The 12,467-nt window shown below is 43.9% G+C and overlaps 2 protein-coding genes across 2 annotated transcripts; both read left to right on the forward strand.

Moving 5' to 3' along the window:
• Positions 1 to 4,583: 4,583 nt before the first annotated feature.
• On the forward strand, positions 4,584 to 5,144 carry LOC149131639 (protein CFDP2-like). The gene has a single exon (XM_089338660.1). The coding sequence runs from the start codon at positions 4,584 to 4,586 to the stop codon at positions 5,142 to 5,144; it is 561 nt and encodes a 186-aa protein (XP_089194786.1).
• Positions 5,145 to 6,842: 1,698 nt separating this feature from the next.
• Positions 6,843 to 7,301, forward strand: LOC149131640 (uncharacterized). The gene has a single exon (XM_089338661.1). It carries the CDS (start codon positions 6,843 to 6,845, stop codon positions 7,299 to 7,301), a length of 459 nt encoding a protein of 152 aa, XP_089194787.1.
• The last annotated feature ends 5,166 nt before the right edge of the window (positions 7,302 to 12,467 follow it).

Below are 12,467 nucleotides of genomic sequence, written 5' to 3' on the forward strand. Positions count from 1 at the left end.
TGACCGGAAGTTAGAAATTCTTATTTCAGGAGAGCTAAGAAAGGGGGAGATAACAAACGGTGATCGGGAACGAGGGGCTGTGTGTGGGAGGTAGACTGCTGGTGATCTTGACGTATGTAGTGTGAAAATGGGGGAAGGGAGAAAGGGAGAAAGTAGTTGGTCAGTTGTAGTGTGTGCGTGGTGTGATGCGAGGGTATTGGTGTGGTGTGCGTGGTGTGATGCAAGGGTATTGGTGTGGTGTGATGTGAGGGTGTTGGGAGGTGGGGAAGGCATGGGTGGAGTGTGGGGTAGAGGTAGGGGTATGTGGGTAGGGTGGGGTATGTGGGTAGGGGTGGGTGGTGGGTGTAAGGAATTGGATGGGGTGGAGTGGGAAGGTAGAGTAGGAGTGTGTTGGGGTGTGGTGGGATGAGCTTATGAGGGGGTGTTGACGAGGAGGGAGAAGGGGAAGGTGGATGTAAGAGAGGGGGAAGATGGGTATGGGAGGGGAGAGGAAGAGAGGAGAGGGAGAGAGGAGAGAGGGTGGGTATAAGAGAGGGAAGGGGGATTGAGAGAGGGGGAAGGTGGGTATGGGGGGAGAAAGAGGGGAAGGTGGGTATGGGGGGAGAAAGAGAGGAAGAGAAAGAGAGGAAGAGAAAGAGAGGAAGAGAAAGAGAGGAAGAGAAAGAGAGTGAGAGAGAGGGAAGAGGGGTATGGGGGGGAAGAAGAAAGGAAGAGAAAGAGAGTGAGAGAGAGGGGAAGAGAGTGAGAGAGTAAGGGTGAGAGAGTAAGAGAGTAAGAGTGTAGAGAGTAGGAGAGTAAGAGTGTAGAGAGTAAGAGTGAGAGAGGGGGGAGTACGAAAGAAGAGAGTGAGAGAGAGTAAGAGAGAGGAGAGAAAGAGGAGTGAAAGAGTAGGAGAGTAAGAGTGAGAGAGGGGGGAGTACGAGAGAAGAGAGTGAGAGAGAGTAAGAGAGAGGAGAGAAAGAGTAGGGGTGAAGAGAAATGGGAGTGGAGAGAAGTATGAAGAGAGGTGAAGAGACGTACAAAGAAGTAGGAGTCGGAGCAGGAGATGGGGGAGGGGAGAGATGGGTGGTAGGAGGGAGGGTGGGGGAGAGAGACAGGAGGAGGGGGTTAGATGAAGAGTGGAGGGGAGTTGAGCCCATGTGGCGCAAAGGAGCGAAGATAGAAGATTAATCCCTGTTCACGGCGCAAACGGGAGTCCGGATGGCCCCTGTGCATGGACAATCCAAACACAGACAGGTGTTGCCGCAAGGAGTGGCCGGCAGAACGGAAGTGGCGTGACACCGGGGTGTCATTGCCGACGTTGATATCTCGGAGGTGTTCCGCGAATCGGTCGGCCAGGCGCCGCCCCGTTTGTCCGATGTACAGGGATTGGCAGAGAGAGCAGGAGAGGCAATATATGATGTTGGTAGACGTGCAGGTGAAGGAGTCGGTGATGCGATAGGGTCGGTGATGGGGGCTGGTGAGGAGGGTGGTGTTGGAGAGGTAAGGGCAAGTGCGGAAGCGTGGGCGGGAGCAGGGGAACGAGCCAGGTTGGGAGGTTGGGTTGGGGAAGAAGCTGTGGACCAAGAGGTCCCGTAGGTTGTGGGCTCGTTTGAAGGAGGGGAGGGGTCGATTAGGGAAGATGTGGGAGGTGGAGGGGTCGGACTGGAGGCGCCGAAAAGCTCGGAGAATGGAGCGTTGGAGGGGTAGGGTGGTGGGATGGTAGGTGAGGGGAAAAGGGAGGCGGGAAACGGCAGGGCGGGTTCGGGGGGAGAGAGCAGATGCACGGTCCACAGAACGTGCTCTGGCAAGGGCGGTGTGGATGGTGGTGGGTGGATATCCACGCAGGCTAAAGTGGTGAGCCATGAGTTGAGACTGAGTCTCAAAGTCATGGCTGTCGCTACAAAGTCTGCGTAGACGGAGGAATTGGGAATAGGGGATGGAAAGTTTTGTGTGTCTAGGGTGGGAGGAGGAGAAGTTGAGATAGGAGTGTGAGTCTGTGTGTTTGTAGTGGATGGAGGTGCTAAGGGCGGAGTGGAGGATGCTATATATATATATATATATATATATATATATATATATATATATGTATATATATATATATATATATATATATATATATATATATGTGTGCGTATGTGTATGTATGTGTGTGTGTTTGTGTAAAATGTACCTGTGCTAGTGTTACATTTAAAGCACTCATAAAAATTGACCACTATATTCCTTAAGGTAGTTGGCATTAGGAAGGGCACCCAGCTGCAGAAACCATACCAAAACAGACATTTCGAACCTGGCACAGCTCCCCGGCTTGCTAGCTTGTCAAATTGTCCGATGCATGCCAGCATGGAAAATAGACATTAAATGATGATGATGATCATGTATATATATGTGTGTGTATGTGCGTATGTGTGTGTGTTGTCTCTGTGTGTGTCTGTGTGTGCGTATATATATACACATGCATAATATATATATATATGTACATACATACATACATAATTTATATATATATATATATATATATATATATATATATATATATATATATGTATATTGAGCCATCCCATAAATAATGCGGTTTTTTTAATACTTCTTTTATTTTTCTAAATTATGATAAACAAAGTTCTTTTTCAAGTTAAAATATACTTTGTTTACAATGGACGGATAGGTGTCGTCACCTTGTTTGTTGTTATCAATGTTTCGTCTGATATACTCTCCAGCCTTCATCAAATATTCTGGTGGAATTTCGAACCCAACTCTTTATTTGACTAACGGGGTACACTGCTCTCATTCCTAAGGTATTCTTTTATGGTGATGTTATTTTTTGTTGATATCATTCCCCAAGTCCCTGCTTGGGAGTGAACTCAGAATCTCAGGGTTAGTAGCCCGCTTCCTTATCCACTACGCTATATCAACAAAAAATAACATCAGCAAAAAAGAATACCTTAGGAATGAGAACAGAGTACCTCATTAGTCAAATAAAGGGTTAGGTTTGAAATTCCACCAGAACACCTGATGAAGGCTGGTGTGTACATCAGACGAAACGCTGTGGTAACAACAAATAAGGTGAGGGCACCTATCTGTCCATTGTAAATAATGTAGATAGTTCCTAACCTCAAAAATATAGAATACTAAAATATACTCTCCTTCATTTTCTGCAATGCTCTTTGCGCGCGCGCGTGCGTGCGTGTGTGCATACATATATACGTATTTACATGCATACATACATACATGCAAGATATATATATATGTATACACACACACACACACACACACACACACACACACACACACACACACATATATATATATATATATAATACAAAGAATATATATACATGTATACACACATATATGTACATACTTACATCTACATGTGTATATATATGCATATCAGGGTACAGGACGTTAGAACAATAAACTACAGACAACGGAACGAACACATAGGAAAACGGAAAGCCACTTGGAATATCACTTCATCAGCTGTCTCTATTCTATCTAGACGTTTCGAAGATAAGACAGAACGTACTCTAGAATAGTCTCTTCCTGAGTAGTGGATCAACCCACTACACAGAGGATTCCAAGGTGGCAAACACAAACCAAGACAGGAAAAATTGGACAGTGAAAACAACATTCAAAAGCCGTACGGCCAAACGCAAATCTGAGGTAGAACGCTAGTAGTTCGTCTTGCCTTCACAGCGGCTGGAGTGAAAAGAAAGTTGACCACAGGTCACACGAGAGCAGAGAGGATGGTGGAGGGAGGAAGTGGAACAAGGAGGAAGGGACAGAAGGGTATAGCAGTGAAATAAAGGCCAGGACAGAGGGATAGATAGAAAGATAGGGGAAGACAGATAGATAAATAGATAGAGAGGATGGTGGAGGGAGGAAGTGGAACAAGGAGGGAGGGACAGAAGGGTATAACAGTGAAGTAGAGGCCAGGACAGAGGTATAGATAGAACGATAGAGGAAGACAGATAGATAAATAGATAGAAAGAAAGATAGATATAGATAGACAGATACATATATATATGCATATACATACATCCGGTAGACTTGCAAGGCTCTTATTCCTAAATTCACTTGTCCGTGACAAAAAGTATTCCTCCAGTATTGTTCTGAGCTCGTCTACAGAATTCATATTTATTCCGTCCAAATGATTTTGAAGATTGCAGAATAAAGGATAATCAGATGGGGTAATATCCGGCGAGTATGGTTGGTGGGGCATCATTTCCCATTCAAACTGCTCCAGCCTTTGGAATGTCATCCCTGCTGTAAGTGGCCGAGCATTATCTTGGTGGAAGAACACCTTTCGTCTTCCACCAAAGATGGTCGTTTTTCTTATAGCGCTGGCTTGAATGATTGGTGGAATGACCAATTCCAAGCTAGTTCCTCAACAATTACCATGGGATTTTGTTCCACCAGGACTTTTAGGATGTCTTCGTTGAGCTCGACAGATCTTTCAGGACGTGGCTCATCTTCTAGGCTCAGAATTTCTGGAACTACCGTTGACACTGGCTTATGATTATTGTCCAATCCCCATATACTGCATTAATATTCCTCGGACTTGCCGTTGCGTTGCTGCCTTTATTGAACTCATAAAGCAAAATATGCCGACTACGCTGTTTTGTCACTTCCACCTGATGACTGTTCGGATCCCGCTCATTCGGGACAGATACCTTACGCTGATCTCTGTGTATGTCCATACCCTCACATCTGAAGACGACGTCAAGACTTCGTTCTACAACCTGTTGGACCGCACCATTCAGACAATCCCCGCACATGACAAACTTGTGTTGGAGGATTTTAACGGCAGAGTCAGCAGTAACCATTGCCTGTGGAACGGCATTCTTGGTCATCACGGCATTGGGAAATGCAATGCCAATGGCCAGCTGCTCCTAGGCCTTTGCGCCGAGCCCGAACTCATCATCACCGACTCCCTATTTCATCTCCCTACCCGACAAAAGACGACCTGGAAACACCCACGGTTTAAACACTGGCACATACTCGACTACGTTCTAACAAGATCCAAGGACAGACGAGATGTACGCATCACCCGCTCCATGCCTGGTGCAGATGGCTGTTGGACGGATGACCGCCTTCTTATTTCTCGTCTTGACATCAAGACCCGCTGCTCACCAAAGTGGGTCTCAGCAAACATACTTTGCTGACGCTTCGACTGCGCCAAACTACGGAACTCACAGGCATCCCAAGACTTCAGGGAATCCATTGAGAAACAACTGATGGATCTCCCAGAGCCAACCTCCATTGAGGATCGTTGGACCAGCTTTCGTGAAATCATTACCGCTGCCGCTGAGGAGCCGATCAGCTTTGCCCGGAAGAAGAACCAAGACTGGTTTGACGAGAATGATTAAACCTCTCTCGTCTCATCGAAGCTAAACTCCGGACACACCTTACCTTCGAGAACCATGCCGCTGCAGAGAACAAACGAAAACTTCAGTAAACATCAGCGGAATGCCAGCGAGGAATAAGAGAAGTTCAGAACAGCTGGTGGCAGAAAAAAAGCATAGGAGGTGCAAAACTATGTGGACCAACGAGAATTGCGCCGCTTTTATGCCGCAACCAAGGAGATCTTCGGTCCCACAAGGTCATCAATAGGTGGCCTGAAGAACGCAGCTGGCTGTACGATAATCGACACCCAGGGAATCCTCGATCACAGGAAGTCCCATTTCGAGAGCCTACTTAACGACCACTCACACACTCCAGACGATCTCTTCCAAAACAACCAACAGTTCCCCATCCACCATTGGATGTCCCTGCCGCCATCGCCCCATGAATTCAACAAGGCATTCGAGCGCATGAAGCCGAGCAAAGCTCCAGGACCAGACAATATCTTGTTTGAGTTTTTCACACACGGAGGTCTTGAGCTAAGAAATCATTTGATGCTCTTTATCCTCAAGATGTAGGAAAGCAAGACTCCCCCCCCCGAACGACTTCCGCTATGTAACTATCATCACCATCTACGAGAAGGGAAACCAAGAGAATTGTAACAACCATCGGGGCATCTCACTCCTGAGTATTGCAAGCAAGAGCTTTGCCCGTATCCTAATCAATCGCCTCATCATCCTGGCAGAAGACGTCCTCCATGAGTAGCAGTGTGGTTTTCGACTATCTCAATATGATATGATCTTTTGTGCCCGCCAACTCCAGGAGAAGTGTCAAGAACAACAACAGCCTGCATCTAGGATCTAAAGAAAGCCTTTGACAAGGCTCCCCGTCCTGCAATGTGAGCCGTCCTTGCTCGGTTTGGATGTCCGGAGGACTTCATTGCCCTGGTCCGCTCCCTTCACGGCGGCATGGTAGGTAGAATATGCCATCAAAATGCCCTCACATACCCGTTCCCAGTCACTGGGGTTTTTAAGCAAGCATGCGTCCTGGCACCAATCTGTTTCTCTTTGCACATGGCCTTCCATCAGCATGCGCTATCGCTTGGGTGGCGGACTCTCGTACGTCTCCACGCAAAGACGAGGACCTCTGCCATCTCAGTCCGTGAGATGCAGTATGCCGACGACAATGCCACGCGGAGCCGGACTGTAGATGGCCTACAAAAGACGGCCGATCTTTACAACACGGCTTATGAACGCTTCGGGATGCAGGTAAACACATTAAAGACCAAGACCCAGATCTAACCTGTACCAGGCCAGAACAGTCCACCTACGAACATTAGCATCAACGGCCAACCTCTAGAAGAAGTTGAACAGTTTTCATACCTTGGGAGTATTCTTCCGAAGACACCCATGTGTGAAAAGGACTTGGGGAACCGGATCAGGGTGGTGGCCCACTCTGCCTTGGGTAGACCCAGCCAACGTGTATTCTTCAATCACTCGCTGACCATCCGGACAAAGATCATGGTCTTCCGTGCTATTGTCCTGTCAACTCTTCTTTACGCTTGTGAGACTTGGACGCTGTACCGCCGTGACTTCAAGCGCCTTGAGTGCTTCCAGCAATCCAAGCTAAGACAAATCCTCGATATTCGATGGGAAGATCATATTACGAACAACGAGGTTCTTCGCCGCGCCTCACTACTAAGCGTCGACGCCATAATTCTTCGCCATCGTCTCCGCTGGGCAGGTCACGCCCAGCGTATGGAGCCTTCTCATTTCCCGAGGATCATGCTTTATGGAGAACTTGTAATCGGAACAAGACCCAGAGGAGGCCCGAAATTACGCTTTAAAGACCAGCTCAAACGGACCCTGGCTCAAACTAACATCCAGCCATCCGCATGGGAACAGATTACTATGGATAGGACAGCCTGGACGACTGCTATCAGCAATGGAGCCAACTCCTTCGAGCAGAACAGACAATAAAATGAGGAGGTAAAACGCAGGAGAAGAAAGGAGCGTCTTCAACATCTTCGATCCGCACCGACTATCCTGTGAGAATTCTGTCCGCGACTTTTTCATCACCGACTTGGACTCCAAAGTCACATTCGGCACAAACATTTGCCGAGGAGACTGGATGGAGACTGACGAACCCAATGTTCGGATACGAGCTGGAGCCGACGATATATCGATATATATGTCATCCCTGCAAGTAAATTTTGAACTATATATATATATATATATATATATATATATATATATATATATATATATACATACACGCATACATACATATATATATATATATATATATATATATATATATAGAGTTATTAATATTTCTAAGTCTCTCTAAAGGAGACTACGGTAGCGGTACTGGAAATTAATAGTTATCGCCAAGCCAACATGGCAGTCCCAAAATTAGGACGAAAGCTGCCGTGAATTAGCTCCAAGAAGCCATCGCCTCTAGCTAGCTATGTGACACACGAAACCTGTGTCCTTTATAACCTTCGAACAGGGGAGGTCAGCAGCTTCCCCTTGCTGGTTTGGCATCTGCAGACTAGACTAGTTTCAGGGTGTTGCCCCTTGTCAATGCAGAGCAGCCAAGCTCCAGCCAGGCGGCGCTACTGACTATACATACACACACACACACACATATATACATATATATATATGCGTGTATATATATATATATATATATATATATATATATATATATATATATATATATATACATATATACATGCACACATTCATATATATGTGGGTCAGCTGAAACGTTCACAGGCTTACCAAGACACTATTGTAGAATGTCACCAAATGAGATTTATTTTTTAACATAGAACCTCCCACCTTTCCGTCCACACACTTCTTCCATCCATGTCTCAGTGTTTGGATCCCATTGGCGAAGAAACTTTCATCGTGTTGGTCAGAAAAGCCATCATCACTGCGATACTTGTTCGTAGGACAACTGATAGTCATATGGGGCCAAAGCGGGAGTATAGGGAGGGTAATCAAGCCAGTTCAAAGTTACACTCACACGCAATAGCCATTGAGACTAAGGACTTCTGTGCCGGAGTATTGTCCTGAAGAAACAATACCCCTTTCTCCAGTTTTCCCGGGCGTTTGGTCTTGATAGCCTTTCGTAACTGCCGCAGCAAGTTGGCATAGTACTCTCCATTGATGGTGTAGCCCTTTTGAAAATAGTCAATAAACACCTATCCCCAAAAGTGAGGCCATCACCTTTCCGGCAGATGAAACTACCTTGGCTTTCTTTGGAGCAGGTGAGGACGGGTATTTCAACTGCATGGATTGCCCCTTTGTTTCTGGATCAAAGTGATGAAAGGTTAGGAAACCAGCTGGATCTTTTTAAAACAACGTTAGAGGTTCCCGTGATGTGATCAGCCTGGTTCGCATTTGATCAGGTGTCAGAAGACGTGGCATCCATTGAGCAGAAACGCTCGTCATGCCAGGTTCATTGAGCAGAAAATTCTCAACTCTCTCACGGGATATGCTAATAGCATTGGCTATTAGATTTATAGTCAATCGCCTGCTATCCATCATCATGTGGTGAACATGATTAATGTTTTCCTCAATGACGGCTGTTACAGGACGTCTAGACCTTAGGTGATTTTCAAACTCTCCGTTCTCCTAAATTCATCTTCCACTTTTGCACTATTGTTAAAGTTGGAGCGTCCTCCCTTAATGTAGCAAATATGTCAGTATGAATGTTCTTGGGGGTGAAACCCTTTTCTACATTTACTTGATAAAACCACTACAATTATAGTCTAGGTAATTCTTCCGTATACACTTATGCAAGTTATACAGGGTGGGGCAGAGAGGAAAGACGTTTTTGAAATGGCTATTACTCAGCCTCAGGCGGAGGGACATATGTTCAACAGATACCATTCAGTCCGTGGTGTCTTAGCATTTTTTTCAGGTGATGCCGTAGCGCTGTGGACGATAAAGCATCACGTGTTTGCCTACGACAGTTACGTGAAGAATGACGCGTCTGTCACAACAGTTCAACGTGAGTTTCGGCGCCACTTCAACATTCACCGAAATCAGGCTGTTCCCACCCGTAACACAATCTTTCGTTGGTTGAATGCACTTCGAACACGAGGTACACTAATGAATAGGAGACCGGTGGGGGCACCACGAACGGTACGGACCTCGGAAAATGTGGAACGCGTCAGATAAGCTTTGATACGGAGTCCGAATCGCTCTGCTTGGAGGCATTCTACTAAACTTGGCATCGGTAATCGATCGGTAAGGCGTATTTTACATGAAGACCTGCACTTTCACCCGTACAAATTGGTCATTCGGCAACAGTTGAAATCCTGGGACTATGCACAGCGGCTTAACTTCGCACATCAGATGGAAGTAGTTTTTGAGGCAAGTGACAACCTAATTTGTTAATGAGTGATAAAGCTCATTTTCATCTCTATGGCAGGTGAATCAATAGAACCGTCGCTATTGGGCTCTGGAAAATCCGAGAGAACTGCACGAAAGACCACTGCGCAGCCCAAAGTGACGGTCCGGTGTCCTGTTGGAAAAGCTGCTGTCATTGGTCCTTACTTTTCTGAAGACGATAATGGAAATGCTGTTACTGTGAACTCGGAGCGTTACATCGAGATGATAAACTACTTCACGTATGCCTATTCGACGTGTGTGGTTTCAGCAGGATGGGGTGACGGCCCACACAGTCAGAGCATCAATGGACGTTCTTCGCCTTCTCTTCGGTTACCGCCTCATTTCCAGATTTGCTGACATTCCTTGGCCTCCTCGGTCCTCTGATTTGTCCATGTGTGATCATTTCTTGTGGGGAAACCTCAAAGCACGTGTGTATGCGCATGTCCCGCACACTGGACGATTTGAAGGAAGCTATTCGCGTGGAAGTCGCCCAAATCGACAGAGCAATGCTGGAGAGAGTGGAGACCAACTTCCAAAGAACGTCTTCAGAAATGCATCAATGAAAATGGACACCACATGAGGGATGTAGTTTTCCACACTTGAGTACAAACACATTGATGTCAATAAAATTTGTTTGCATCTAAAATTAGTGGTTTTGTGAAGTTTTCAAAAAACGTCCATCCTCTCTGCCCCACCCTGTATCAAGACAACAAATTCTCCTTCGTACCTATTATCATTGGTGTGCCGGAGTATATAACAACAGATTTGCATAAAAAGCTAGAAAAACTGCTGTACTCCAAATAACGCTAGCAAACCAAAATAAATCCGTGTCCTCCAAATACAATCAATCAAGGTCGACTTAAAATTTTCAAAACGTTTCAGAGATCTTCCATGTGTGTTTTCCGTGCTAAACATATTAAAAAATACTCCAGTGACCCCCACCCCATTGGAAAACGTGAACACATAAGCATAAAATAAAGCACTAAACACTGGTATGCTAAAGTGAAACACATATCAACCACGCAATTTATTCACATGTTCGAGCATGCATATATACACATATTAAGCATTTCAGAGGACCACAAACCCAACTCCTTTTTTAACTGAAATATAAGAGGCTTACAATAGAAGAGATTCCTGACCAGACTGAGTTCTCCAAAAAAAAAAAAAAAAAAAAAAATCATTGCATTCATACAGACAGACAGACAATCATCCTCTCGATTTTTCTTTCGAATATAGTAAGAAGGTAATTTAACTGTTACTTTTAGCAGGTTGAGCCTCCATTCACAGGCTCTCTGACTGGCTCGTTGTTTTATTGTCTGATTATTAAAGGCAATTAAACTCCAAACAAGTAAAGGTGAATACGAACTCCGTATCCGGATAACAGAAATATGCCTAGTAACGTCATCCGCATGACATGTGTATACTCCCTAATGACCTGGAGATGTATGTGACTGACATAAGAAAATAATGGAAATTAAGGAGTGTGTATAATAATATGTCCTATCCCTCCCCATTAAAATTCACTCTTTCATTCACTAATTACACAGGCAAACGAGCTACAATGCAGTCACTCGTCCTGTTTATAAATGATTACAACCCAGATCACATGCTGTAATTTAGTGACACAGAAATATATATATATATATATATATATATATATATATATATATATATATATATATATATATATATATATATATATATATATATATATATATATGTACAGATATAGGGCAGGGAATTGCCAATTAGTAATAAAATTAATAATTAACAATTTTGCCAAGTAGTTCAGTATGAAAAAAACCTTTATCGGATATGTGATAAATTCTTGGGGTGAAATGTTGAACTTACTAGCCGATAAATTTTGTGAATGCCTTTCCTCATGTGTTTTTGATGTCGCATGGTCAAATTCCCATGAGTATATAGACATTTTCAGATTTATCGTACATCATGCTGATGATTGGAAAAGAATAGCTTTATATTCTTAACCATGAAACGTCGTACATGATTAACTAAAGGCAGGTTTGTTTTTGTTTTCTCTTCTGTTTTTGTTCTATGTGTGCCATAAAGATCGCCATCCGTTAGAGAAAAAATTGTAGTTTAGAATCAGTAGTTCTTTGACTGCTATTTCTAAATTTTCAGTATGTTGGTGAAGCAACTTATGCTGACCCCTGTATATTTATGATTATATATATATATATATATAAAATTCAAATTACGATGAACGTAAACAAACAAAGGAAGTTTGCTTTTAGAAGGGTTGAGATGTCTTAGAAAGTTAAAGAAGTGATTTTAAATTCTCAAACGCAGGATAATGCTAATAATATAGCCTGAACAGGACAAGCTACCCCTATTTTGCAGAAAAATGTGTAGGCGGCCGTGTTTACAAGTAACACAGAAAAAATAAATAAACAGTTACCAAGGTAGCAAAAATTCACACAAGTAACAAGGAAGTAACAACCTAGTTATAAAGGTAGAAATTCCAGGTTAAGGTGAAAGGTTTTGTATAATATAGATAAATAAATAAATGGAGTTAAACGCTGGTGTTGTTCAAATTCTTTTACTTCCGACATATGTTTCGAAGACAATATTGGTATTATTCCAGAAGGAATAAAATGGTGTCTCATCACGAAAAGAAAGAAACCAAATACATCAATAATACATTTTAACAGAATGTGATGACTACGTATAATAATGAAGGGAACGCTATTAAGTTAAAAAAAAAACCGTTAGTAG

Source organism: Octopus bimaculoides, chromosome 20, assembly GCF_046866305.1.
Source record: "Octopus bimaculoides isolate indiv1 chromosome 20, ASM4686630v1, whole genome shotgun sequence".
NCBI lineage: Eukaryota > Metazoa > Mollusca > Cephalopoda > Octopoda > Octopodidae > Octopus > Octopus bimaculoides.